The sequence below is a fragment of the Oncorhynchus keta genome, chromosome 29 (genome assembly GCF_023373465.1).
Source record: "Oncorhynchus keta strain PuntledgeMale-10-30-2019 chromosome 29, Oket_V2, whole genome shotgun sequence".
Classification (NCBI taxonomy): domain Eukaryota; kingdom Metazoa; phylum Chordata; class Actinopteri; order Salmoniformes; family Salmonidae; genus Oncorhynchus; species Oncorhynchus keta.
Window position 1 is genome coordinate 33,033,043 of NC_068449.1, and position 26,616 is coordinate 33,059,658.

At 43.8% G+C, this 26,616-nt stretch overlaps 1 protein-coding gene across 2 annotated transcripts; it reads left to right on the plus strand.

Annotated features, from left to right (window-relative positions):
* Positions 1-799: 799 nt before the first annotated feature.
* arid4a (AT rich interactive domain 4A (RBP1-like)) lies at positions 800-26,052 on the plus strand. 2 transcript variants are annotated; one of them, XM_035743334.2, is made up of 24 exons: positions 800-2,015; positions 2,982-3,029; positions 3,383-3,493; positions 4,724-4,789; positions 5,293-5,383; positions 5,580-5,659; positions 5,782-5,879; positions 6,223-6,355; positions 6,725-6,804; positions 6,999-7,075; positions 8,850-9,052; positions 12,762-12,834; positions 13,361-13,455; positions 13,849-13,946; positions 14,206-14,455; positions 14,739-14,992; positions 18,841-19,005; positions 19,416-19,684; positions 19,970-20,038; positions 20,359-21,711; positions 22,707-22,811; positions 22,941-23,132; positions 23,457-23,603; positions 23,857-26,052. In XM_035743334.2, exons 2-24 carry the CDS (start codon positions 3,024-3,026, stop codon positions 23,958-23,960), a joined length of 4,119 nt encoding a protein of 1,372 aa, XP_035599227.1. In that variant the 5' UTR covers positions 800-2,015; positions 2,982-3,023; the 3' UTR covers positions 23,961-26,052. The 2 variants fall into 2 exon arrangements, with proteins under 2 accessions (XP_035599227.1, XP_035599228.1); XM_035743335.1 differs by lacking the exon at positions 800-2,015 and adding an exon at positions 2,614-2,693.
* The last annotated feature ends 564 nt before the right edge of the window (positions 26,053-26,616 follow it).

The following is a 26,616-nucleotide window of genomic DNA, read 5'->3' on the forward strand; positions in this document are numbered from 1 at the left end:
ATTTATATTTCATTAACCTTTGACTATTGGCACTTGCCAGTGTAATACTAAAGCTTCTGTCCCTCTCCTCGCTCTTCCCTGGGCTCGAACCAGCAACACAACAGCCACCATCGAAGCAGCATTACCCTTGCAGAGCAAGAACTACTAGAAGGCTCAGAGCGAGAAGTTTGAAACTCTATTAGCGCACGCTAGCTAGCCATTTCACTTCGGTTACACCAGCCTCATCTCGGGAGTTAATAGGCTTGAAGTCATAAACCGCGCAATGCTTGACGCACAATGAAAAGCTGCTGGCAAAACGCACGAAAGTGCTGTTTGAATGAATGTTTAGGCGTATGCTTCTGCCTACCACCGCTCAGTCAATTTAGATACTTGTATGCTTAGTCAGATTATATGCAACGCAGGACACGCTAGATAATATCTAGTAATATAATCAACCATGTGCAGTTAACTAGTGATTATGATTGATTGTTTTTTACAAGATAAGTTTAATGCTAGCTAGCAACTTACATTGGCTTACTGCATTCGTGTAACAGGCAGCCTCCTTGTGGAGTGCAACGAGAGAGGCAGGTCGTTATTGCGTTGGGCTAGTTAACTGTAAGGTTGCAAGATTGATTTCCCCGAGCTGACAAGGTGGAAATCTGTCGTTCTGCCCCTGAACAAGGCAGTTAACCCACCGTTCCTAGGCAGTCATTGAAAATAAGAATGTGTTCTTAACTGACTTGCCTAGTTAAATAAAGGTATAAAGTAAAAATACCAATTCCCGATTGTTATAAACTTGAAAACGGCCCTAATTAATCGGCCATTCTCTAATGTATTTAGTCCTTAAGGTATTATTTACAAGACTACTACTACTTGATCATTCTACTGGTGGTGCCAGTTGTGTAAGAACAAAGACAATTTCAGTGCACAGTGATGTTTCAACTATGACATGAGTTCAATGACTCCAGAAGGGCAGTAGTCTCCACATTGACCTTACCATAGACCGCCACCTCTGGCTACCATGCCTCTCCATTCCATCCTTGTTGTTTCGTCCCTGCTTGGATACACTTGAGACTAAATACAGAAGACCTGACGATAATACAGTGTCTTGAATCTGATTTAGCTCATCTCATCTGTACATTTGATGAAGAACACATGCCATGCTGTCTCGGATAAATTCATGTTATGGCCTTAGCCAAGTTAGTGAAGTGATTTGACAGCAATCACTTCACTAGCTTTCCTGGTCAGTGCTATCCGGGATCGTTGGGACGTCCATACCCTAACCTTATCCATAACGAAAGACAATACAGTATGTTTAGAAACTCTACCATAAGCTTAACCATTTAAAATGTCAACTTCAATGGGGTAGGGACTTCCCAAAAAAGCCGGATAATGAGGACCGCTTTTACCTGCACATGTTTCCGGTTACGTAAACCAACTTGCCCGCTGACGTCCTACAAACATGTACACGGCGCCATTGCCCTCGACCACAAACAAATCGATCTTGTGTATTTAACTCGTATCGCATTCTATCCCCAGCACACTACTACATAGCTAGTAACTCCTTAGTTCAAATACGAGTCACGGCCAGCGCCATCCAACGAGTGTGTAGACATGGCACGTGTTTTCACATACAGTCCATTTCCATCCCTAGGAGTGACAAGGAAGCTTCCAGCCAGTGTCGAAAATAGGCGGTCCATTGTAAAATGTGTCTAACAAGTGAAAGGCTTGGGTAGAGATAGGTAAAGCCAATCATATTTCTATCGTGGGGTGTTCTGGAGGATTAAAAAGCCAAGTATATGAGGACCAATGGCAACTTTTCCCTCAAAGAGCCGATTTCCTCTCTACCAACCATCAATACAGATTAGTTATGTCCTATAGCATTTGAAGCATGTGTTGACCAATCACATTTCTGAGATTTGACCACGACTGTCATGGCAGCCAATCTGATTTCGAGAAACACAGCTTCGGATCAAGCTTATTCTTCATGTATTGCTTTGCAACTCTAGCAAGTGGTGAGCAGTCGGGTCGTTGCAGTAAGTATAAAAAAAATATTAGCTAATATTCCTCTCAAATGAATTACAAACAGTTCAAGCTATTTAGATCAAGGTGACACCCGTTTTGTTAAATACGCACGACACTTAGCTCAATTGTCTCTTTTTTTTGTCTTGCAAGATTAGACCGTAAGGAATTGAATGGCAGTGACCAGTCGGCTTGTTTTTGCAGTGAAGAAATGTATGCGCCTTTTGTGAAACTGTATAATAAATAAATAATTGTTGTCCTGATACTTTTTGTTTTATCGTCGCGAACTACCTGCTTCTCGTTTATCCGAAAGAGAACCACCGTTTGAAATGTTATGCCGGAACTAGCTAGCTGACAAACTCAATGACTAACAAGGCGGTTTAAATCGCCATATCGATAAACTGTTCTTAGCTTGCTAACCTTAGTATGGTGAAGTTAGCTAGGCAGCTAAATTTAGCTCCCGAGTTGAGGGAAATATTCTGTCTTTCCTTATTTTCACAAAGACTGCCGATATGTTTTATATATTCTGTTTTACTGAAACAACCTTGTTTAAGATGACTATGTGGCACACATTTTAGAGACAGATGTTCTTTGTAACGTTATTTCAAGCAGTTTGGAATGAACCACCAGCCTGACATGGTGCAGCACGGCGAGCTATGATGGCGACGTGACACACACAGTCAGATTGCGAGGCAAGCGGGAAGAAACACGCATTATTCTTCTTGTCTATGTGCAACGTCCTCTTTTAAAAAAAAGCTTTCGACTAATTATTTGAGGTCTACTTTAACAATCAGCATACAGTGAAAACTAGCTAGCTACACATTTTGTACATCTGGAAGGAGGGGGCGGCTGCATCGAGCTTGAAAAGAATGCGTTAAGTAGCTAGCTAGTTTGTTAGCTAGTATATTTATTAATTTGTTCCAGTTTATAGCTATTCTGACAAGCCTTTGATAATCTGCTATTACTATATTGTTTTACAGCAATCAAAACCAATCGAGCTGGACTCCCTCAAATAGTCTACGATGAAGGTAAGTCACTTTGCTAACCTCAGTTGAAAACAGGAGTGAAGCCGACGCCTCTTTCACTTAGCTTGCAAAGAGAGGTCAACTGTATATGGTTGGTAACAACATGTCAACTTGAATATGTCAGGCATATAATGTTTCACAATTCATTTAAATGTTCCCACGTTTTAATCTAGGCATCACCACCACCTCTTCCTGAACAAGATATTTAGATGAAAAATGCAACTTCATGTTTATGTGGCATATGATGGGTGTTACAAGTTCATGCTTCATGGACATTTAATTTTATAGTGGCCGAACTGTTTTGTTCCGAAGTAAGTACAATGATGCATGTTAGGGCGCATCTGTTTTTCTCACAGGCAGCAAACGAGCCTGCCTATCTGACCGTGGGGACTGAGGTCAGTGCCAAATACAGAGGTGCCTTCTGTGAGGCAAAAATCAAGACTGTTAAACGGATGGTGAAGGTTAAGGTAAGAGCACCACACAACAATGGCTCCACCCCAATGGCAGCCTATTACCTTTTATAGTGCACTACTTCTGACCAGGACCCATAGGGTTGTGGTCGAAAGTAGTGCATTATATAGGTAGTGTGTCATTTGGGACAATGACACTGTAATCAAACAAGGTAGTACGTGGAATGGTCCATTATGTCAGCAAATGTTGATGTCCACATATTAAAACAATATGTTGTTTATATAGACATAGACAAACTGATTGTCCAGTTTCGGGTGACAGTTTTGCTGCAAAAGAACCCCTCCTTCTCTCGTATCTAGATATTAGTGTCTGCCAGTGGCATCTTTCAAGTAGAGACTTGTTCTATGAACAGTTTTCCTCAGTTTGGTTTATAAAGCATTAGGCATTTTGTAACAGCCTACATAGTACCAGGTACACACTCAAAAGTTAATTTAGTCATGACATAATCATAACACAACAATAAACACAGGCAATACTGAAATGTTTGGATATTCTGCTGTTAATCAGCAGGTAGATTGTATTCAATTACTAACCTAATCTGTTGGCTTTAACATTTTGGTAATACACATGAATGTACATTAAATAGGGATTGATCATGCTTGGACATTCGATTAGCCAACTCTTGTTTTGTATGTTTTTGAGCTATGGATAGGACTAGGAATTTAAGTTTTGTATTCAAAACACATTGTGAAAATGTGGAGTTAGTGAACTGGTGAACCTGCTTCTAGTTGATGATGGTTATTGTTTCAAGACCAGATGATCCCCCACCAATCACCAGGTAGCAACATTGTGACCTGACCTCCTCTCCATTATTCACCTTTGTCACTTCCTTTATGATTGTCATGAGGTCAGTGTTCCCTTGACTGATTGTTTCATGGGGCATGGTAGGTAGCCCCATTGAACTTTCTCCACATTAAACGTAGGCCGACATTTGAAATAAGAATTTGTTCTTAACTGACTTGCTTAGTTAAATAAATAACTGATGTGAACAATGAGGAAATAGTGAGTTTGCAAGTGAATGCACCATTCCCTGGTTATAAGCACAAACCTACTACTGTATCGTAGTCCTCCAGCACTGCCATGTGTAGCCCCTCAATACATGAGTTAATCTAATGTCCTTTGGGGACAGGTCAGGAAGGGAAGAGTTTTGTCTGTTACACAACTGAATTATTTCACCTTGACTGAACTTCTTATCTCATTCATTCTATTTCTTTGTCTCTCCCTAGGTGATGGTCAAAGGAGACACCACCTCGCAAGTTGTTCAAGATGATCAAGTGAAAGGACCATTAAGGGTAAGTTGGAACTAACTGGCACCACCAAACTTGTCACAAGAAGATAAGGAAAATATTAGTTAGGCCCTCAGTGTCCTTTTAGTTCTCAGAATAAATCATCTGTTAATCATATAATTCGAAGATCTGATCTGTCGGATACAACAATGATGCTGTGCTTGTGACAGTAGTATATAGAACAGGGACAGTTGGGTACATATTGGGTATTGTTGACGTAAAGCTTATGTATATTGCCTAATTGTAATGGTCATGTGACTAATGCTCTGGCCAAGCACCCGTCTTTCAACAATTGTAAGCATCAATGGTTCCCAGGCGGTTCAAAATGGCCTCAGTTTTTATTTTCTGATGTTTTCGAAGCCCTGTGGTTCCCTTTTCATTGTTTGAACATATGTGATAGGCTTTCACAAGTCTCTTAACTTTTGCCGTTTTGAGTTCTTGTTGAAATGGGAGTAAAAGAGCAGAATGTATGGGGTGTCTCAGTCTCATCCCTTTGTTTCCTTTTGCAGGTGGGCTCCACAGTGGAGGTGAAGAGTGCAGAGGGGATCTGCAGTGAGGCAACCATCAACAAACTCACAGACGCCAGTTGGTACACAGTGGGCAAGTACAGCAACAACACCCAAACTAATATACAATGCCTGCTCTTCAGTTAATTAATGGGTGGCTGTATGTCTTTGTTGGTTGCATTTCCCCCTTTATCTCTCAACTTGCCTAATGGTTAATAACTATTTGTCTTTATGAAGTCTCATATTTTGGTGTAACTTTTGCAAGGGGCGCTGTTTTTCATGTGTTCCAGTGTTTGACGATGGGGATGAGAAGACACTCCGCAGGACGTCACTGTGTCTGAAGGGAGAAAGACATTTTGCTGAGAGCGAGGTAAAGGGACTAGTATTCTGACCTGACTCTTTTCTTAGCCATTTGATTTGCTGGCCTCTCTGTTATGTTACACATTAACACATTGATTAAGCCCCCTCCTTTCACCTCTCCCTCACATCTAGACATTGGACCAACTGCCCCTAACCAACCCAGAGCACTTTGGCACCCCTGTCATCGGGAAGAAGGGAAACCGCGGAGGGAGGAGGTCATCTCAGGCTCAGTAAGTTGACTATTCTTTTACTTTTGGCTATAGGGAACCACACCGTTCTTTGCTTTAGATACAGTTTTATGACTTAACAAGCATTAACTCTTCCATTCACCAGTATGATTTTAATCTATAGCAAGCATGCTGCTTTAAATGCTCTGCCTGCATACATTCAGACACAACAACATAGCACGATATATAGGCCCATATAGGCCTTTGTGATTGATACAGCTTTGAGCTTCTATAGAGCTCTGTAGAAGCTTTTGACTGAGACTAAAGGTTTTGACGGAGACTGACTATAGCTTCTGACCTGTAACGATTCTGTTCTGATGGGGAGTCCTGTTGTTCAACTCCTCAGTGCGGACGATGACAAGGAGTCATCTTCCAGTGAAGATGACAATGAGGACAGGAGGAGGCTAAACGATGACCTGATGGGTAAAGTGGCCAGTGTTCAGACTGGGACAGAGCGGACATCCTGGTACCTGGCCCTGGTGAGTCACAACCTGCACAGCCCCAGTTACACATGCTGTTTCTTTCTCTGCACTCGTTCACTTTCTGTCCTGCTCTCTTTCACTTTCTCTCTTGCTCTCAATATGTATGGTATAATTAAATGGCCCTTGACCTTAGCAGCCATTGACAAGTTAGAGTTATGCAGATCAGGGAAGTTTCTATCTTTCACATTCAGCTACACTTGTCCTACCTGCTAATTGAGAAGTGTCATGGAGATGTTAGTTCTGTTCATACAACCACCTGAAAAACAACTCCTTGTGAAACTGAAAGCAAAATGGTCAAAAACCCTCCTAGACCTTTGGCCCTTGTTGTATGATTGTTCCTAGCTGTTCTTTATTGTTTCTGTCTAGGTGATATCACCCAGCTGCAATGATGACTTGACAGTCAAGAAGGACCAATGTTTAGTCAGATCATTTGCAGACTCCAAATTGTAAGCGTTGTGCATCCTACTTTTACATCATACAGTTTAAGAATTCCCAGTTAATTTACAAACATGTCTTGGTATATGTTTGCCATGCAATGTAAATACACATGTATAATGTAAATTGCTGTTGAAGTCTTCTCAGAATTGGTACTTTAAAAAATTAAATCTGAATGCACATTTAGATGTTTGTTGTTTTTCAGTCACACTGTGGCAAGAAAGGAGATCCATGAAGTGAACATGGACAGCATCTCTAAAGCTGAGTTCTCACCGAGGAAAGGTAAGGCTGGCTCACCTAGGGAGCTCAACACTTCCAGTAAGTTCAAAAAATAAATGGTATTATGTTCAACTGAATTGAGATGTAATTGATCTGTAGGCCTAAGTCTTTACTTAGGGGTCTTTCACCAAATTGGTTTGGAGTGGTTTTTCCAAACTCTGACGCATTTCCCACCCTTAGTTCAGTTAGTTTGGACTGGTGTGAACACTATGCGCACTTAACAACTCACAGTGGTTTGCTCAAAAAAGGTGGTCTCAGTCCGATTCCATTCTTACCGTGGTGTGGTTCGCTGCAGGTGAGCGCAGTCCGAACCAAACAGGAAAATAACCAAGGAGTATTATTGGTTGTTTGACTGCGTGCATTTGATAAAATGCATGTAGTACCATTACTTTATCTCTGAAACATTCTGTGAGTAGCAGTGCATTTTGTGATCGCATCCAGGCTATACCGGGGATATAGGCTATTCACATCCCAGTTAGAGTGGCTATTGTGGCTGTTCCCTCCCGAATGTTGTTGGAAGACCAAAGCGAAAGTAATATGAAGATTGCGACAAGTTATGCTTCTTGGTAATCGTAGACGGATTGAACTTGATTTTCTTCAAGAAACAAATTGTGGCGAAATCTGCTCGGAGCCTTCACCGTGCGCTGCCACTTTAAGAGTGCATGAGCAGTAAGGAAGGAGGAAATAAAGAGAGCTCGTTCAGCTCTTTGGGGAGGAACTCTTGGGTGGCGCGACAGTTTGATTGTGTGTGCTGTGCTGCAGAAGTTTTGTTTGTTTTCAGCGTTTGTAGTTTATAAAGTATTTAACTCAATCATCGGTGTGATCGCTTTAGATCGTGGTTGTTTTTGTTTGGGACCGCGCCCGCTATGGATCGCATGGATTAGTAGCAACATTGTTGCGAAGCTTTAACAAACAAACCATCGGACAGTCAGACACCGGACAGTCAGACACCGGCAGGCCTGAAGACCACAGCTAAGATTGATATTTTTCTCTCGCTTTCTCTTCCCTCTCATTCCAGTGCTTTACCCTGCAACAGACTCTCTATTTTTTTAAATGCACTTCCCATTGAAGTTCATAAGAGCTGGACTATTATTTCCCTGCCAGAAGTATTTGGATGGACATTTTAGTAGGTTGCTTGCAAGTTGTATATTATGCGAACTGTATTGAGGTGGGGTGTACTAATGACATGTGGCCGAGAAGACTGGACATTTTTAAGGCCCTTGTGTCGATGAACACCCCCCCACATTCATACCCTCTGCACTCATCCACTAGAAAATAATACAGATTATTGCAAACCCTATGTTGATGACTGGGTTCGTTCTTGTATGAAGTTGCTGTTGAATTGCTCTGCCATTATTAGTATTAGTATTATTGTATGAGGTATTCTTGTTTAGGTTACCCCTGTGCTGTGATGTGGGTTTTATATGGTGTGTATTCTCTTTTCTCGCCACTGGCTATCTGGTAAACAGGCTACACTCTAGGCAGTCTCTTCTGCTGATGTGTGTGGGTCTGGTAGTGGTACTCTCTATTCTACTCTTTTCCTTTTGGCATGGTTCATACCTGCCTGGCGCCCGAACAAAATCTTTCTTTACCCCTCTAATAAATACCGCTACAAAATTACTTGCATGAACTCGTGGTTTTGTTTGGACATTTAGCAATGTGAAACCGACTGGACCAGATGGGGGGGGGGGAGACGGACGACAACAACAACAATGTAACATAATCTAAGTCTGATTTGAACTATGTGTGAAAGTACCCTTTTTCTGGCTACTCTCAGGGTTGGATGGGGCAGTGCATTTCCTCAAGACCAAGGTAGTTCCTGACAGTTGGAAGATGGACATGAGTGAGATTTTAGAATCCTCCGGCAGTGACGAGGAGGACACAGAAGGAAAGGAGAGTGACGACGACGATGATGAGGAGGAGGAGGAGGAGAAGGAGGAGGAGGAGGAGGAGGAGGAGAAGGAAGATTCCAATGATGAGGTAAGAAGAACTCTGTTTTAGTCTTGAGGGATATTTTAAGACTACACGTAAGTCACTTTCCTTTTAGATGCAGATTAGGCCAGAGCCTTTATATATTCATAAATGAAGTCTTTCTATCAGTTTTGACAAGGCAGTAGCTTATCCAGTGTTGACTGTTTACTGAGCTGTGTTATACTCTACTAACAATGACCACTACAACCTGCTTGAATAGCTACACATTTATGGAGAGGGAAAGGAATTTATCCCTCTTTGCTGCATATTCATTTTGTCGTGATAAGCTTTATCTGAGGGCCGGCTCTCAGTAATGTAACCCCAGCTGTGTATTGTAGTAACCTCACCTGCTCTGAGAATGAAGTTGGCTTGGCACCATGCATTCATTGCATTCCCTTTCTGACATCTTGTGGCTACTGAGCCACCTTGATTGAGCCAGACTCCCAATAGACCCTGGGTGTGTCCCAAATGGCACCCTATTCCCTCTTAGTGTACTACTTTTGACCAGGACCCATAGGGGATAGGGTGCCATTTGGGACTTAGTCCCAGTGTGTGGGAAAGCCCCTTCCTCCGGAACAACAATGGTTCTTTCTGCTCCCAGAGTTTGGGACAAATGGCCATTCGTGTGGTTTCAGACACTGTTCCCATAGCAACTAGCAGCTACTTCCTATCGTTTTAGAGAGGGACTGTGGGGATTGGCTGAGGGCCAGTGGAGGCTCCTGACTCGAGTTCTTTCTACCTCTGCTGCTTGTCATAAAGGCTTTGCTTCTCATGAGTGAAATTGGTTCACTTCACTGTGTATTTGCTTGTGTCTGGGGCACTTTCTCAGTCAAGGTATAATTCACACATTACATATCACAGCCTACATATGGCATGTTGATTTTCCTTTCTAGTTCCTCCATTTTAGACTTCAGTGTACTGTGACTGTATCTGTTTAGTAATATATGTACAGTGCATTCAGGAAAGTATTCAGACCTTGACTTTTTCCACATTTTGTATGGATTATAATTTTTTCCCCTCATCAATCTACACACGATACCCCATAAGGACAAAGCAAAAACAGGTTTTTTAGAAATAAAAAAAAATAAAATATCACAATTACATAAGTATTCAGACCCTTTACTCAGTACTCTGTTGAAACACCTTTGGCAGCGATTACAGCCTCAAGTCTTCTTGGGTATGACACAGATGTGCCAAGCTTGTAGCATTTGAGCAGTTTCTCCTATTATTCTCTGTAGATCCTCTTAAGCTCTGTCAGGTTGGATGGGGAGCGTTGCTGCACAGCTATTTTCAGGTCTCTCCAGAGATGTTCGATCGGGTTCAAGTCCGGTCTCTGGCTGGGCCACTCTAGGACATTCAGAGACTTGTCCTGAAACCACTCCTGCGTTGTCTTGGCTGTGTGATTAGGGTCGTTGTCCTGTTGGAAGGTGAACATTCGGCCCAGTCTGATAACCTGCTCCAGAGTGCTCAGGACTTCATCAAGGATCTCTTTGTACTTTGCTCCGTTCATCTTTGCCTCTATCCTGACAAGTCTCCTAGATCCTGCCGCTGAAAACCATCCCCACAGCATGCTGCCACCCCCATGCTTCACCGGTGCCAGGTTACCTCCAGATGTGACGCTTGGCATTCAGGCCAAAGAGTTCAGTGTTGGTTTCATCAGCCCAGAGAATCTTGTTTCTCATGGTCAGATTCCTTAGGTGCCTTTTGGCAAACTCCAAGTGGACTGTCCATGTGCCTTATAAATGAGGAGTGGATTCTGTCTGGCCACTCTAACATAAAGGCCTGATTGGTGGAGTGCTGCAGAGATGGTTGTCCTTCTGGAAGGTTCTCCCATCTCCACAGACAAACTCTGGCGCTCTGTCATTGACCATCGGGTTCTTGGTCACATACCCGACCAAGGCTCTACTCCCACAATTGCTCAGTTTGGAGGGGCGGCCAGCTATAGGAAGAGTCTTGGTGGTTCCAAACTTCCTCTGTTTTCGGGAACCTTGAATGCTGCAGAAATATTTTGGTACCCTTCCCTAGATCTGAGCCTTGACACAATCCTGTCTCGGTGCTCTACGGACAATTCCTTCGATCTCATGGCTTGGATTTTGCAAAAATTTAGAAAAAACCTGTTTTCGCGTTGTAGTTAATCAAATCAAATCAAATGTATTTATATAGCCCTTCGTACATCAGCTGATATCTCAAAGTGCTGTACAGAAACCCAGCCTAAAACCCCAAACAGCAAGCAATGCAGGTGTAGAAGCACGGTGGCTAGGAAAAACTCCCTAGAAAGGCCAAAACCTAGGAAGAAACCTAGAGAGGAACCAGGCTATGTGGGGTGGCCAGTCCTCTTCTGGCTGTGCCGGGTGGAGATTATAACATAACATGGCCAAGATGTTCAAATGTTCATAAATGACCAGCATGGTCGAATAATAGTAAGGCAGAACAGTTGAAACTGGAGCAGCAGCATGGCCAGGTGGACTGGGGACAGCAAGGAGTCATCATGTCAGGTAGTCCTGGGGCATGGTCCTAGGGCTCAGGTCAGTTGAAACTGGAGCAGCAGCATGGCCAGGTGGACTGGGGACAGCAAGGAGTCATCATGTCAGGTAGTCCTGGGGCATGGTCCTAGGGCTCAGGTCAGTTGAAACTGGAGCAGCAGCATGGCCAGGTGGACTGGGGACAGCAAGGAGTCATCATGTCAGGTAGTCCTGGGGCATGATCCTAGGGCTCAGGTCCTCCGAGAGAGAGAAAGAGAGAATTAGAGAACGCACACTTAGATTCACGCAGGACACCGAATAGGACAGGAGAAGTACTCCAGATATAACAAACTGACCCTAGCCCCCTGACACAAACTACTGCAGCATAAACACTGGAGGCTGAGACAGGAGGGGACAGGAGACACTGTGACCCCATCCGAGGACACCCCCGGACAGGGCCAAACAGGAAGGATATAACCCCACCCACTTTGCCAAAGCACAGCCCCCACACCACTTATGGGGTATTGTGTGTAGATTTCTTAGGACTTTTGAATATATATATATATTTTTTTTCATTTAAGATTAAGTCTGAAACGTAACAAAATGTGGAGAGATTCCAGGGGTCTGAATACTTTATGAAGGGACTGTACATAGGGAGCCATATCTATGGTCCTGGATGCTGTGAATAGGTAACACACCGTACAATATGATTCATCGGAAGTTATGATGACATGTTTCTCTTGGCTATTGGATTACCCATTTAAGTGAGTGAGTGTTAAAAATATTTAACCATTAAATCTGTCCTTGAATTTAACCCACACTAAGTTGTTTTGCCCAAGTGACTTTGCTTGACAAATAACAGAATGTGCTACGACTTCAGAGGCGAAGCATGAGCTCAAAATAATCTCAGCACCTGACTGACTACTGGCCTTGGCATACATGAAATCTTCCTCTGCTCTAGTAGCATTGCTACGGGAATGTATTAGTTATGTCAAGACTGGCTGCTTGCATGTCACCTTGTGTACTCTGCTAGACTAGTCAGTAGAGATTCTGATAATGGTTTTTGTCTTTATCATAAAAATATATATTTTTAACCTTTTTTACCAGGTGAGTTTAGTTGAAATTTTGACTCAAGTGTGTTTTTGTCGCGACCATGTCAAATTAGCAGCACACTCAATGAAGGATAATGGCTATTATAAGTAATTGTCAGTTCATGTCTAATTTGCCTATATGACCATGGTGTATGTTTCCTGCAGCCTGAGGATGAGGCGGACCCAGAGGAGAGGGATCACTTCCTGCAGCAGCTGTATAAGTTCATGGAGGATCGAGGTGAGCCTTCAGCCCTGTCCCATTTATCTTCCAGCCTGTCTACGTCCCAAATTGCATCCTATTCCCTATATAGTGCTCTACTTTTGACCAGGGACTATATAGGGAATAGGGTACCATTTTGGGATGCAACCCTGAATTGTGCATTACCTCACTCACTAACCCACAAGAGTTTGAAACCATTGGATTGATGTAAGAAATATGGTGGACACTCTCCACACCAATCCAGTGCTTTTACGTCCTTGAGAGAGTGAATAAGTGCACACGTCAGGGAGAATGGGAAATAATTGGCTTACATATGACTTACTGCACACACAAATTTACTGCACGCACACACTGCCTGGCTCTGAATTCTCCATCCATCTTTCATTTGACTTCTCTGTAGGTCTTTGTAACCCAATACATTCTAATCACTCATTCAACGACAACCTATGAAATAAAAAGGATCCTCCTGTGATTTTTCAATGCCCTAAAATGGGCTACTTTTCCTCTGTGTAACGTCACTCTGCTCTTCTCATCCTTTCCTCAGGGACGCCAATTAACAAGCCTCCTGTGCTCGGCTACAAGGATCTGAACCTCTTCAAGCTCTTCAGGCTAGTCTACCACCAGGGGGGCTGTGACAAAGTGAGTGCATCATCTCTACAGCTTGCTCTCCCTCCCTCTTCTGAGTCCTCTTCACTGCAGCGGCAGGCAGACTGCCTGGTCTCGTCGTCTAATGTGAACAACCTGTTCTCTCCAGCTTTGCCTTGCCTCTCCTGCACCTCTGTAAGCAAAATTGCAGCGTGTAGCTCTTTAGTGGACTGTCAAGGTCAAGGGGTGTCTGTCTGGCTGGTGTTTTGCACGTCGGCTGCTATGAGGGCAAAGGAAACAGACCTGCAAAAACGACTTAACAATTTGGACTCGCTCGATCAAGTGATGTTGGTAGCGTTTTGTCTCAGTACCTCTTTCTTTTGTTGAATATATTTTTGAAATAGAGTAGCCTACATGAATGGTTATTGTGATGTTGTTTTTTTGCAGATTGATAGTGGATCTGTGTGGAAACAAATCTACATAGACCTCGGCATTCCCGTCCTAAACTCTGCTGCCTCCTACAATGTGAAGACTGCCTATAGAAAGTAGGTGTTTGATCACTTCACTCAGACTTACAAATTCTCTTTACCAGATGGTTCTTTCTTTTGAAGCTGTTGAGTCATTTTCTGTGCTTCAAACGGTATTTTAGGCCAGATTACTGTAAAGCACTTGTGAAATATGTTGCTGTAAAAAAGTCTTTATAAATAGATTTGATTGATTTCTGTTTTTATGCACCAAGATTGTTTCTAAGTGTTGTGAGTGATGTCTACTGTGCTTGAGGGAGTGCTAATACATTGTGTGTAGGTACCTGTATGGCTTCGAGGAGTACTGTCGCTCAGCCTGCATCGTCTTCAGGACCATCCACCACAGCGATGATCCACCAGCTTCCCAGTCCCAGACAGAAGAGAAGGCTGCCCAAATCCCTGAGGTGAAGGAGTGCCAGGGTCCAACACCATCCGTCAAAACTGAGTCTGCTGCGGCCATGGAGGACAAGCCTACCCAGGAGGAGGCAGAGTCGGGGAGCGAGAGCGACAAAGATGTCTCTTCTCCCAGGGTTAGTAAGAGTTGTACAAATTACGACAAAAAAACATGACACTGAAGACAATTCAATTTTGGACTCTGTTAGATTGAAATTCTGTTCAGTTTCATGGTCAGTCAGTGTGACCAGGGTAGGTTCTCTTTCATTGAGATGGCTTTCTACTGTTCCTTCCCTCGGATCTTCTTTCAATGCCTTTTGAGAAGGAGCCCCGGAGGGAGGATGCGAAGAATAGAGGAAATACAGCCTCGGGTTTCTCCTCTACAGACACTAATCACTTTACTTTACTTCTTTATCTCAGGGGAGGAGACGGTGCACTGTGACCCCGGTCAAAGCTGAGGTGAAGGAGCCCTCAAAGCTGGAGAAGATCAAAGAGAAGGAGGAGCAGAGTGGTGTGGGGGAGACCAGCGGAGAGGAGACTGGAGGTCCGAGAGACGGCAGCAGGTCAGATGGAGGGGACACCCCGGGGAACAGACGCAGCCGACGCCTGGAGGAGTCTGAGGATGAGGAGGAGTTGGAGGATGAGGAAGACAGCGAGAGGAGAGTCGGAGAAAGGTACAGTTGAATGTTAATGAACTATCATTGTAAAATAAATGGTGATAGAATTCATGGAATGTTTAAGATTATGTAATAATTAAATGTCACCTCAGGGCATCAAGTCTATTAGATGCCAAATGTTCATCTTCTCATGTTCCTCTATTTTGTACTTGTCAGGATGTGGCCATTGAACCGACCTAGAATGTCATGAATTGTGTAACACACAAACAGGAGGAATGTGATTACAATCAGTGTGGTTTCACATACTTGCTGAAGTCTTGTGATGTCATGTTTCAGGGTTGGTTTCCTATTGGATGGCAGTGCTGCATATTTGTTGTTGTTGCTGTAACGTGCAGAGCTAATGGTCATATTTACTAGGAAGCAAACTGACCGAAATGTGGAGGGATTATCTGAACTTGTCCAATAAGAAACTCACATCTTTGTTGTAAAACGGCTTGCTACTGTGTGAACTAATGAATATGACCCATTTCTATCGTGAAATTGGAGTAGTGCTTGTAGTACTGACTGAAGAGCTTCTTCACTGAGTTTGAGGGCCTTGTTCGGATGGCTCTACAGTGAGCCCAAGGGTATTTTTTTAGGACTCTTGTTAGATCACGGAAAGGGGGTCTGTAGAAAACCCTTAGTGGCAATGTGTAACTTTCTGGGGGACCTGACCAATTTCGCATAGATTTAGCAAGTCTAAGAAGTCTAGAACACCTGTTCTATGTGTGCTATTTCTATGCTTCATGTTCATCAATCTTCTTTTTTTTATAATGCCCTTCTTACATCAGCTGATATCTCAAAGTGCTGTACAGAAACCCAGCCTAAAACCCCAAACTGCAAGCAATGCAGATGTAGAAGCATGGTGGCTAGGAAAAACTCCCTAGAAAGACCAGAACCTAGGAGGAAACCTAGAGAGGATCCAGGCTCTGAGGGGTGGCCAGTACTCTTCTGACTGCCGGGTGGAGATTATATCAGAACATGGCCAAGATGTTCAAATAGTTCATAGATGACTAGCAGGGTCAAATAATAATAATCACAGTGGTTGTAGAGGGTGCAACTGGTCAGCACCAAATGTCAGTTGGCTTTTCATAGCCAATCATTCAGAGTCAGACAGCAGGTACGGTAGAGAGAGAGTCCAAAACAGCAGGTCTGGGACAAGATAGCACGTCCGGTGAACAGATCAGGGTTCCATAACCCCAGGCAGAACAGTTGAAACTGGAGCAGCAGCATGACCAGGTGGACTGGGGACTGCAAGGAATCATCAGGCCAGGTAGTCCTGAGGCATAGTCCTAGGGCTCAGGGAGAGGGAGAGTGAGCATACTTAAATTGACGCAGGACACCGGATAAGACAGGAGAAATACTCCAGATATAACAGACTGACCCTAGCCCCCCGAGACACAAACTGTTGCAACATAAATACTGGAGGCTGAGACAGGAGGGGTCGGGAGACACTGTGGCCCTGTCCGACAATACCCACAGACAGGGCCAAACAGGCAGGATATAACCCCGCCCACTTTGCCAAATACACAGCCCCCACACCACTAGAGGGATATCTTCAACCTACTATCCTGAGACAAAGCAGAGTATAGCCCATGAAGATCTCCCCCAGGCACGAACCCAATGGGGGTGCCAACTTAAGTCTTCAGTATTGTACACCAGCATCACAGCTAAAAAAATATTTTTTCTGTTATGCAAAATATATTTCACAGCAGTTTAGATGGTACAATGATTCGCTACACCAGTGGTTTCCAAAACTTTTTATAGTCCATCATTGTAAGCCTGCCACACACACACACACTATACAATACATTATTTAAACATAAGAATGAGGGAGTTTGTCACAAACCGGCTCGTGGGAAGTGACAGAGCTCTTAAAGGACCAGGGCACAAATAATAATAATCAATAATTTTGCTCTTTATTTAACCATCTTACATATTAAACCTTATTTGTTCATCAAATTGTGAATAACTCACCACAGGTTAATGAGAAATGTGCATCATTTCAAGCACACCAAACTCTGCAATGTTTGGTTGTATTGGAGAGGGTCTTTTAAATAATTTCCCACACAGTCTGCCTGTATTTAGTTTTCATGCTCGCGAGGGCTGAGAATCCACTCTCACATAGGTACGTGTTTTCAAGGGTATCAGTGTCTTCACAGTGCGATTTGCCAAGGCAGGATACTCTGAGCGCAGCCCAATCCAGAAATATGCCAATAGCTTCAGATTAAATACAATTTTCACAGAACCGCTTGTTGCAATTTTGATGAGGCTCTCTTGTTCAGATATCAGTAAGTGGGCTGGAGGCAGGGCATGAAAGAGATAACGAATCCAGTTTGTGTCATCCGTTTCGGGAAAGTACCTGTTTAACTGTGCACCCAAATCACTCAGGTGCTTCGCTATATCACATTTGACATTGTCTGTAAGCTTGAGTTAATTTGCACACAAAAAATCATACAATGATGGAAAGACCTGTGTGTTGTCCTTGTTAATGCAGACAGAGAAGAGCTCCAACTTCTTAAAGCATAGCCTCAATTTTGTCCCGCACATTAACTATAGTTGGAGAGTCCCTGTAATCCTAGATTCAGATCATTCAGGGTGAGGGGAATAAACATCACTCAGATACGCCAGTCGTGTGAGAAACTCGTCATCATGCAAGCGGTCAGACAAGTGAATATTATGGTCAGTAAAGAACTTTAAGCTTGTTTTTTAATAAAAATGTTAAACGTGTCAATACTTTGCCCCTTGATAACCAGCACACTTCTTCTGTATGTTGTAAAAGCGTTACATGGTCGCTGCCCATATCATTGCATAGTGCAGAAAATACACGAGAGTCCAGGGGCCTTCTTTAACAAAGTTAACCATTTTCACTGTAGCGTCCAAAACGTCTTTCAAGCTGTCAGGCATTCCCTTGGCAGCAAGAGCCTCTCGGTGGATGCTGCAGTGTACCCAAGTGACATCGGGAGCAACTGCTTGCACGTGCGTTACCACTCCCCTGTCATGGCTTTTGCGCCATATGTACAGATACCAACATGAGCAGCAGCTGCATACGGAACGTTAGTGGAATTTCCATGAGAGAGTAAAGGTTAATGTGATTGGATGTTAATTATTTCACTAGGCTACCTTTTATTTAATATTGTGTTGTTTAGTGTAACACAAGATGGTTTAATTTGATTTTGGCATTGAAATGAGGCTACACAGGTGAGGGGGGGGGGGAAACTCACCCAAATGTATAGCCCCATTGGAAAATATAAATTGACTGTTTGAAAAGGTGAAGGGGGAAAAATTATTTTAATTTGAATTAAAATGTGAAGTACATATTTATTTTGCGTACCCCCGACGGCATTGCGTGTACATACCCCAGTTTGGGAATACCTGCTCTACACTATACTAGCTTATTTTGTCACAAACTGAAATTAGGTGAACTAAGATTTATAGCAACCAGGAAATGGCGGAGCAATTTCTGCATACGCCAAGCTACTTAGTTGCACTATCAGGGTAAAGCAATGTGTTCTACTCCTTTCCATCAGAACCCTGGGCTTTTGCATCTTTGTGGACAGAGGTCAGCTCAGCTGCTCCATTTATGTTGAACAAACTTTGAAGTAGGTGTGCATTCATTAGTGCACGTTGTAGAAAACTGTAGCAGAATGTTATGCAGCTGAAAACCTTTTGCAACAAAGTTTCAAAAGTTCAGTTTAATCCCTCCCAGTTTGGTTCCTAGTTAATACACCACATTATTGGCAGTGTTTTAATAACCTGCTTTTGGATGTTAGATAGCTTTATTTTTGTGACTGTGCACCGTAAGATTTGAAGGCTCTCCGGGACAGCCTTTAACCGTGTGTGTGTGTGTGTGTGGGGGGGGACAGGGGTGAGGACGAAGACTCTGAAGACTCCGTAACAGGGACTAAGGTGAAGGTAAAGTACGGTCGAGGGAAGACCCAAAAGATCTACGAGGCCAATATCAAGAAGGCAGAGAACGATGATGGAGGAGATGTCCTCTACCTAGTTCACTACTACGGCTGGAACGTCAGGTAACCCACGGACACATACCTCCATTTTCACCCACCTAAAAGAGTTGATAGGGATTTTATGATTCACTGTCTTGATCACGGCAGTATTTTCAGTATTACTTTTCCACCTTTATCTGTTTTTGAAGTGACTGACTTTCAATGTAATATTTTGCTAGTATGTTTATTGTATGTGGTTAGAGCGTTGGACTAGTAACCGGAAGGTTGCAAGTTCAAACCTCCGAGCTGACAAGGTACAAATCGTTCTGCCCCTGAACAGGCAGTTAACCCACTGTTCCTAGGCCGTCATTGAAAATAAGAATTTGTTCTTAACTGACTTGCCTAGTAAAATAAAGGTAAAATAAAAAAAATGTGTATAATCTGAGAGATGAGTGGGTCTAGCTATAGGGTTAATGGCTTAATTTCCCCTCTAGGTATGATGAGTGGGTCAAAGCAGACCGGATAATCTGGCCTGTCGACAAGGGCGGAACAAAAAAGAAACAGAAAAAGAAAGTGAAGAATAAAGAGGAAGGCGAGAAGGAGGATGACAAGCAGGGGAAGCTGTGTGGCTTGAAGCGAGGTCGCCCTCTTCTTAGAACCACCTCCGCCAGCGCCAACCGCAGCGTCTCCAAGACCCCCAGCAGTGAGGGGCGCTCCAGCAGCAAGAGCAAATCTGATGTATCAGCTCTGCCCAACGGAGAGGGTAAGAGACCCGACACCTGTACTTAGGTACCAGCATGTAACATGACACCATGCATGGGTGCATCTTGAACCTTGGCTTCCTTTTCTCCTCCTCACTTTAATCTGCACCAATCATCAGTATTATGGAGAGGGTAAGACCTTGGGGCCCGTTCAGCAGGCTGCAATCTTATACAATGTTCAGACCGAAATGTATTATTATATAGAACTGATATCGTTGTCTGTCATGTAGAATAGTGAATCATGACAGCTCTATTGATTTGATTTATCTGTCGGTCTGTGTAAACAGGTACCCCTCGCCGACGCACAAGAACAACCTCTGGGATGTATGACTCGGACAGGGATTCTACCTCCAATGGTAGGTCAACATGCCTCTAGATGCAGTATAGTCACTAGTTTAATTAGGATAACTATGATAGTCCACATCTAAGAATGATTATAGGGTGTTTCTGGCCATGTGAGGCTGGTTTTACCAGATACCCGATTAAACTTAGTCCTGGACTATGAAGCCCTTTTCAGTGGAGATTGATTTTGAGTCCAGGACTACAATTAATCTGTCTGGGGAAACTGCAGAACACCCTTGGTGTTTGGGAAGTAATTGTTATTTTAAGGGTTGAAGCCTGGACTTTTGATGGATGCAAGCTAACCCTTGATGACTCCCCTCTCTACTTCTGGTAGAAGAATCGGGGAACTCGTCAGAGGACAGTGAGTCAGAGGATTCTCCTGAGAAGAAGCCTGCCTGGGCGGAGAGGACGGACCCCGCCACGGCCCGTAAGCAGGAGGAGGAGGAGGACCGGAGGGTGGAGAGAGGAAGAGCAGAGGCAGCAGCCGCTGCTGCAGCCCAGGTCGCAGCCCAGGTCGAAGCCCAGGACCAGCCCCCCAGCAGCCCTCGGGAGAAGGAGCAGCAGGAGGACACGCTCCCTGAGAGGAGGGAGCCGGAGAAGGCTGAGGAGCAGCCCCAGGTGCCCCCCATGACTCCTGAACCCGACAGAACTAAGGAGGAGGACCCCCCTACCCCGAAATCCCCCAGGTCTAAAGCAGCACGTAGAAGTAACGTTCGCGAGCCAGAGAGGAACCCCAACAACGACACTGGCTCTGAAACGCCCACCAAAACCACCATCACCACTCCCAACAACACTGAGACCGAGTCGTCTCCCTGCCCGCGCACCCTGAACAGGCAGGATGAGCCCATGGTGGTCCTTCATTGTCTTCCAGCTGAGCACATTCCCAGCATCCCCGACCTTCCCACCATGGACTCTGACACAGACTCAGCCACGGAGGAGGAGATCTGCAGGGAGGAGCGAGGTGTGGCCAAGCGTAAAGCCACTGAGCAGAGGACGCCGGACAAGAAGGTGCGTCTGGACAGGAGGGAAGAGACGACCAAGATGGCGTCGCCAGCCAGGCGGCCCGCTGACTCGCCAGCCAGGCGGCCCGCTGACTCGCCAGAGTGGAGGCTGGAGGCGGGGGGACAGAGAGGCGAGGAGCGCCTGACGCCAGCAAAGGGTAAAACAGAGATGCCTGCCCTCACTCCGGAGGTGCAGTGTCAAGGTCTAGGAGAGGGGGGTGGAGCAGGAGGTCGACCCAGGTCGGAGCAGCTAGCCTCGGGGGTCGAGGAGGAGGTGATGCCCCAGATCGGCCCTGAGGCCCTGGTCTGTCACGAGGTGGATCTGGACGACCTGGATGAGAAGGACAAGACCTTAGCAGAAGACCTCCTAATGATGATGAGTCAAGGGAAGGTCCATGCTCCCCCTCCGTCCAATGCCTCCTCCCACCAGACCCACAACAACCCTCCTCTGTCCTCGGGGGGCGCTGCTTCTCCACGGGTCTTCTCCCCCACCTCTGCCCCCAGTCCTGATGAGTCTCACAGCACCAAGAGTGAGAGCGACGTCCCCATCGAGGTGGACAGTGTAGCCGGGGAGTCTCAGGAGGGGCTTGGTGATAATGAGTCGGCCAACTCAAACTGTTTTGAAGCTAGCACCAGCTCCAGCAACTCCAGCATGTCACTTCAGGAGAGGGACACCAAGGACAGAGGTGGGTCACACAAATAATGGCATATAATAGGCTATCTTAGGGATGTGACAAAGGGCAAATTTTTCTTAACATTGAAATTGTCTTAATTTTTTATCTTTTTCATAATTGAAGAATATTATCCTTTTGCGTATGGTCACAATGAAGTTCTATCTACCTCAGTCATAGGCTGAATCTCAAACCCAACACTTGACTCCTAAGCCCTTTTATCGAGTGGCCACTTATAGTTGTTTGATAGCGACCACTCAAGTCTGCAATGAGCATTGAGACGATGCGCACTCAACGTCAAACTGCCGCTTACCAATATCCAAAAAATCTATCTGCGAGCGTTGTCCTTCGACCTGTCTTGTGCATGACTCACTTGCTGTGAAACTGGGGCAGACAGGCGCATATACTGATAGACAGTGAGAAAGGTGTACAAAATAATAATAATTACATCTATTCCTGCTCGAAATGTGTCAATTTATATCGGTCGCCAGTGATTTCATCAGCTGATTTAGGTTATAACTTGTCTTCTGCTTGCTAGCTTCACTGACACGGGGATGGAATTTTAGCTAGATAACTATGGCTGTTGGGCACTGCACTGACAAACGGCGTGTAGTTATGATAGTTTGACAGCTTGCTGATGAAGTTGTAGACATGCTCCCAGCAGTCAGTCCATACTTCAGCATGCTTCCAAAGCACAGCCAGGCCGCAGTAGCCTTGGTACTGTACTGACTTGGGGCAGAGCAGGCTGTTTCGCTGCTGTCACAACTCGCTTGCATTTCTCTGCCATTTTTCCAACATGGAGACGAAGACTTGTGGCGTCCTTTATATCTGTGGCAAATAATTTGATGTATGCATATCTCCTAACGTTACAGCATTGTTGTGTTTAGGTATTTGTAAAATAAAAAAAACATTTAAGATAGACCTGTTAATTGTCATTTTGTGAGAAATGGACAGTGATTTATTTGGTCCTCTGAAATAAAAATTCTCAATATTCTCCCTTTCACAATCAGGTCAGAAAAGGTTGATGGACTGCCATATGAGTTCTTCTGCAAAGAAGCAGAAGCGAAACCAGAAACGGCCAAGCACAACATCCAAAATTGATAAGAACGGAGCTGGTAAGTTTCATTGTTCAATTCCATTAATGGCAGGTTGTCAACTCACCCCCAAAAAAATGTTTGAATCCTTCTTGGCAGTAATGTGATTTGTGGATTCAAATAAAGTATTTAAAATGTGTGTGACCACAGGGCACAGCAGTGACAGTGAGGACCTGGCTGTCATGGACACCTCTAGTAAGCTGACTCCAGTGAAACACTCCATGTCTAAAGGAACCCAGAAGCTGGTCTCTCCCAACAGTAAGGAGCTAGAGAAATATAAGCACAAAGACAAGCAGTCTTCCTTCCCCTCTCCTCGCACGTACAAGTGGACCTTCCAGCTCAGTAAGTTGAACTAACCACTTATCCCTAATCAGCTTATCACACTGATCTCAGGTGTTGAGGATGAGGACTAACAACAGGGGCCGGTTTCCCAGACAGACTAAGCCCAGTGGTGGACTAAAAAAAAATATTATGGCTAGGCTTAATCTGTGTCTGGGAAACTGGCCCTAGGAGTTTGGATCTTAGCCTTAATTTTGTGAATATTCTTAAATGTAATATTGTATTCAGTGTTCTAAATGAAATGGTTTTGAAAGCTGAATGGTCAAAGTGTGTGTTTTTATTTGTTCTGACCTTTTACAATAAGAACTTTTGTGCGTCTCTGAGCAGATGAACTGGACAGCATGACAAGTGCTGAGAGGATTTCCTTCTTACAAGACAAACTACAGGATATAAGGAAGTATTACATGTCACTCAAGTCTGAAGTAGCCTCCATAGACAGGAGGCGGAAGAGGTTAAAGAAGAAGGAAAGAGAAGGTAGGATGGCTTTTCCTCCGTCATGTTCCAGAGCAAACTGCTTGAAAAGCTTTGTATTGTAATGCTTTACTTGGAATATTTCCTTAGTCTGTTTTTGGCACACATACAGCTGTCGAACGTAGTCTCCCTCTCCTATTGTCTATAGCTTTCATTGTAATGTTTTGCTTTGTTTCCATGGTCTCTTTGCTTACAATACTTTGTAGAGTATGAAAGACGGATACAGCTGTCTAACCTGGTCTCTCCTCCCTCCCAGTGTCCCACACCACAGCGTCAACGTCGTCCGGCTCGTCAGACACTGGGATGAGCCCCTCCTCTGCCTCTCCCACTCAGAACACTGTGGCTGTCGAGTGTAGGTGATGACACGCCTCCTCCCCCATGGCGTCCACCTTGCCCATCTCTGCCTGCCAGCCCAGCATCCCGCTGCCTCCCTGGAGACACAGGGTACATCTGAAATGGCACCCTATTCCCTATATAGGGAATATCTTTCGGCCAGAAGCCCATGTCAAATGAGCAGAGACCCTGGTCAAAAGTAGTCTACTATATATGGCATAGGGGTGGCATTTGGGACGCACTCACGTACTGACACATAGGAGGAAGCGGCCTAAAGCACTCGACTGCCCCCCTCAGTCTCCTTTCACCCCTTTATCCTTTGTACCGTATCCCGTCCACCACTCTCACGTCCTGCCTCGTAGTCATTTTAGTCCACCTATCGCAGTCGTCAGGAAATGAATTCCATGTGAGTTGAATGTAAAGGAAACTACAAACCCAAGATACTCCTAGCCAAACCCCGTCAGACTCTCCATCCTTGAACAGACCATGGCACTTTTCTCCTCCCGCTCTGTCAGAACCACAGAAACATATAACCTCCTCTGGTTCCCCAAATGGGACCAATCTGGATGCAGTAATGAATCAATGATGTCCCAGACAGAACCAGACAAATGCAATGTATGTAACCTACAATGTAAAGGGTTCCTACCTATGTTAATAATGGTCACTTAACCAGCTGGACATGGTTTGCAAGAAGGTAAATTATGTTCGCTTGCACCATCAGAACTGCCAAAGTACTAGTGTTACAGCAGAGTGCCCTATTTTGGAAAAATGTGAAATTCAATTGTGAAAGGGAATGTAGTTTACTGAAAACTGCAGCTGTTGTCTTCCACTATTGGAGTGTCAGCACAGATTAATTATGCAAACTATTTTTTAGTTCTTTTTAAGAAAAGGAATTTAAAAAAGAAAAGGTTTACAGTGGAACAAGAGAATGATTTCAGTGGACTAATTTCCTTTGCGAGTGTATTTTGCAGTTTTATATGTAATTGCAGAGTTTTTATTTTAGTATGGAAAATTTCAGAACTATATATCACAGCAGTGAAGTTATTTAATGAAAGATTTCTCGAACTGAAATTGTGTAAAATAGTCATGGTTTGCTTTGTTAAATATATTTATTCTGTTAGTGGAGACTTTTGTATTTTTTACAATATAGAGACATGAACCTTCCACAGTTTGGACAATGGGAAAGTATATTGAAATAATGTAATGTGCTCATCTAAAAGCAGACTTTGCATTTCAATTGGGGAGCTACTATGCAGTAGATACACTGTGTACAAAACATTAGGAACACCTTCCTAATGTTGAGTTGCATCCCCTTTGCCCGGGAAACTGTTGAGTGTGAAAAACCCAGCAGCATTGCAGTTCTTGACACACACTACCATACCCCGTTCAAAGGCACTTAACTCTTTTTGTCTTGCCCATACACAATCCATGTCTCTTAAGGCTTAAAAATCCTTATTTAAAAACCTCTCAATTGAAGTGATATCAATAAGGGATCATAGTGTTCATCTGGTCAGTCTATCATGGAAAGAGCAGGTGTTCCTAATGTTTTGTACACTGAGTTTGTTTTCCCCCATTTCCAATAGAGCCCACTACTTTCCCTAGATGTTTTTTTGGGAACACCATCATTTGATGGCCTTCACTTTTTCACTTTGTTTCTTGGTACTTGTATTTTATTTAAAACATCTTATTTTCAACATGAGTTCTGACCAATTAAAAGTTGCATAAGAAGCATGTATGTTAAGCCCGGGGGTTTCCTATGATATGTTTCTTTTGTACATATTGTCCAAAACCATGTATTTGAAAAATACATTTTACAAACTGTAAAGGATTTATTATTTTAACCTCATCTTTGTACTAGTATATTAAAACCTTTATTTTTCTTGTCAAGTTGGTAGAAACGTTAGCACAGTGTATATATTGAACCCCGTAGAAGAGAATGGAAGCATTCAGAACATTTTAAAATGTTTGTTTGACGATTTCATTGTGAAAAAATGTACTTCTTAAAATTGAAGTTGATCTAGGGATTCCTAGATGAAGGTATTACGATTCCCTGAGCAAAGCCATTGTATCTTTGTAAAATAAGAAGAGCTCTCCATTTCTAATAAAAGTTTTAAATATTTCCCTTGTGCAATACTGGTCATTGACGAGAGACAAATCTGTCTCCAGGGATTGTCCTGCAGCCACCTCTGCTAAACTCTTACTGTTTTTTACATTTTCTGGAGAAATATCTGTACGTAAACAGATGAGCAGTACTCATCTTGTTTTACCTGATGCATTTACAGTCAGTCTGACCAATCACATCTAATCCTATTGGTCAAAATATCAATTAGTGAAAATGATCAGAGCAGAGTGCCTGGAAGTAGCCCTCAACTGTGGTATCTATATATATATATGCCATTTAGCAGACGCTTTTATCCAAAGCGACTTACAGTCATGTGTGCATACATTCTACGTATGGGTGGTCCCGGGAATCGAACCCACTACCCTGGCGTTACAAGCGCCATGCTCTACCAACTGAGCTACAGAAGGACCATTGTATAATTGTGGTATATTGGCCAAATACCACAAACCCGAGGTGCCTTAATTCTTTTAAACTGGTTACCAACACAAATCGAACAGTAAGGTTGAGTCATTCATACCTATGGTATATTGTCTGATACACAAATGCTGTGTAAACCAATCA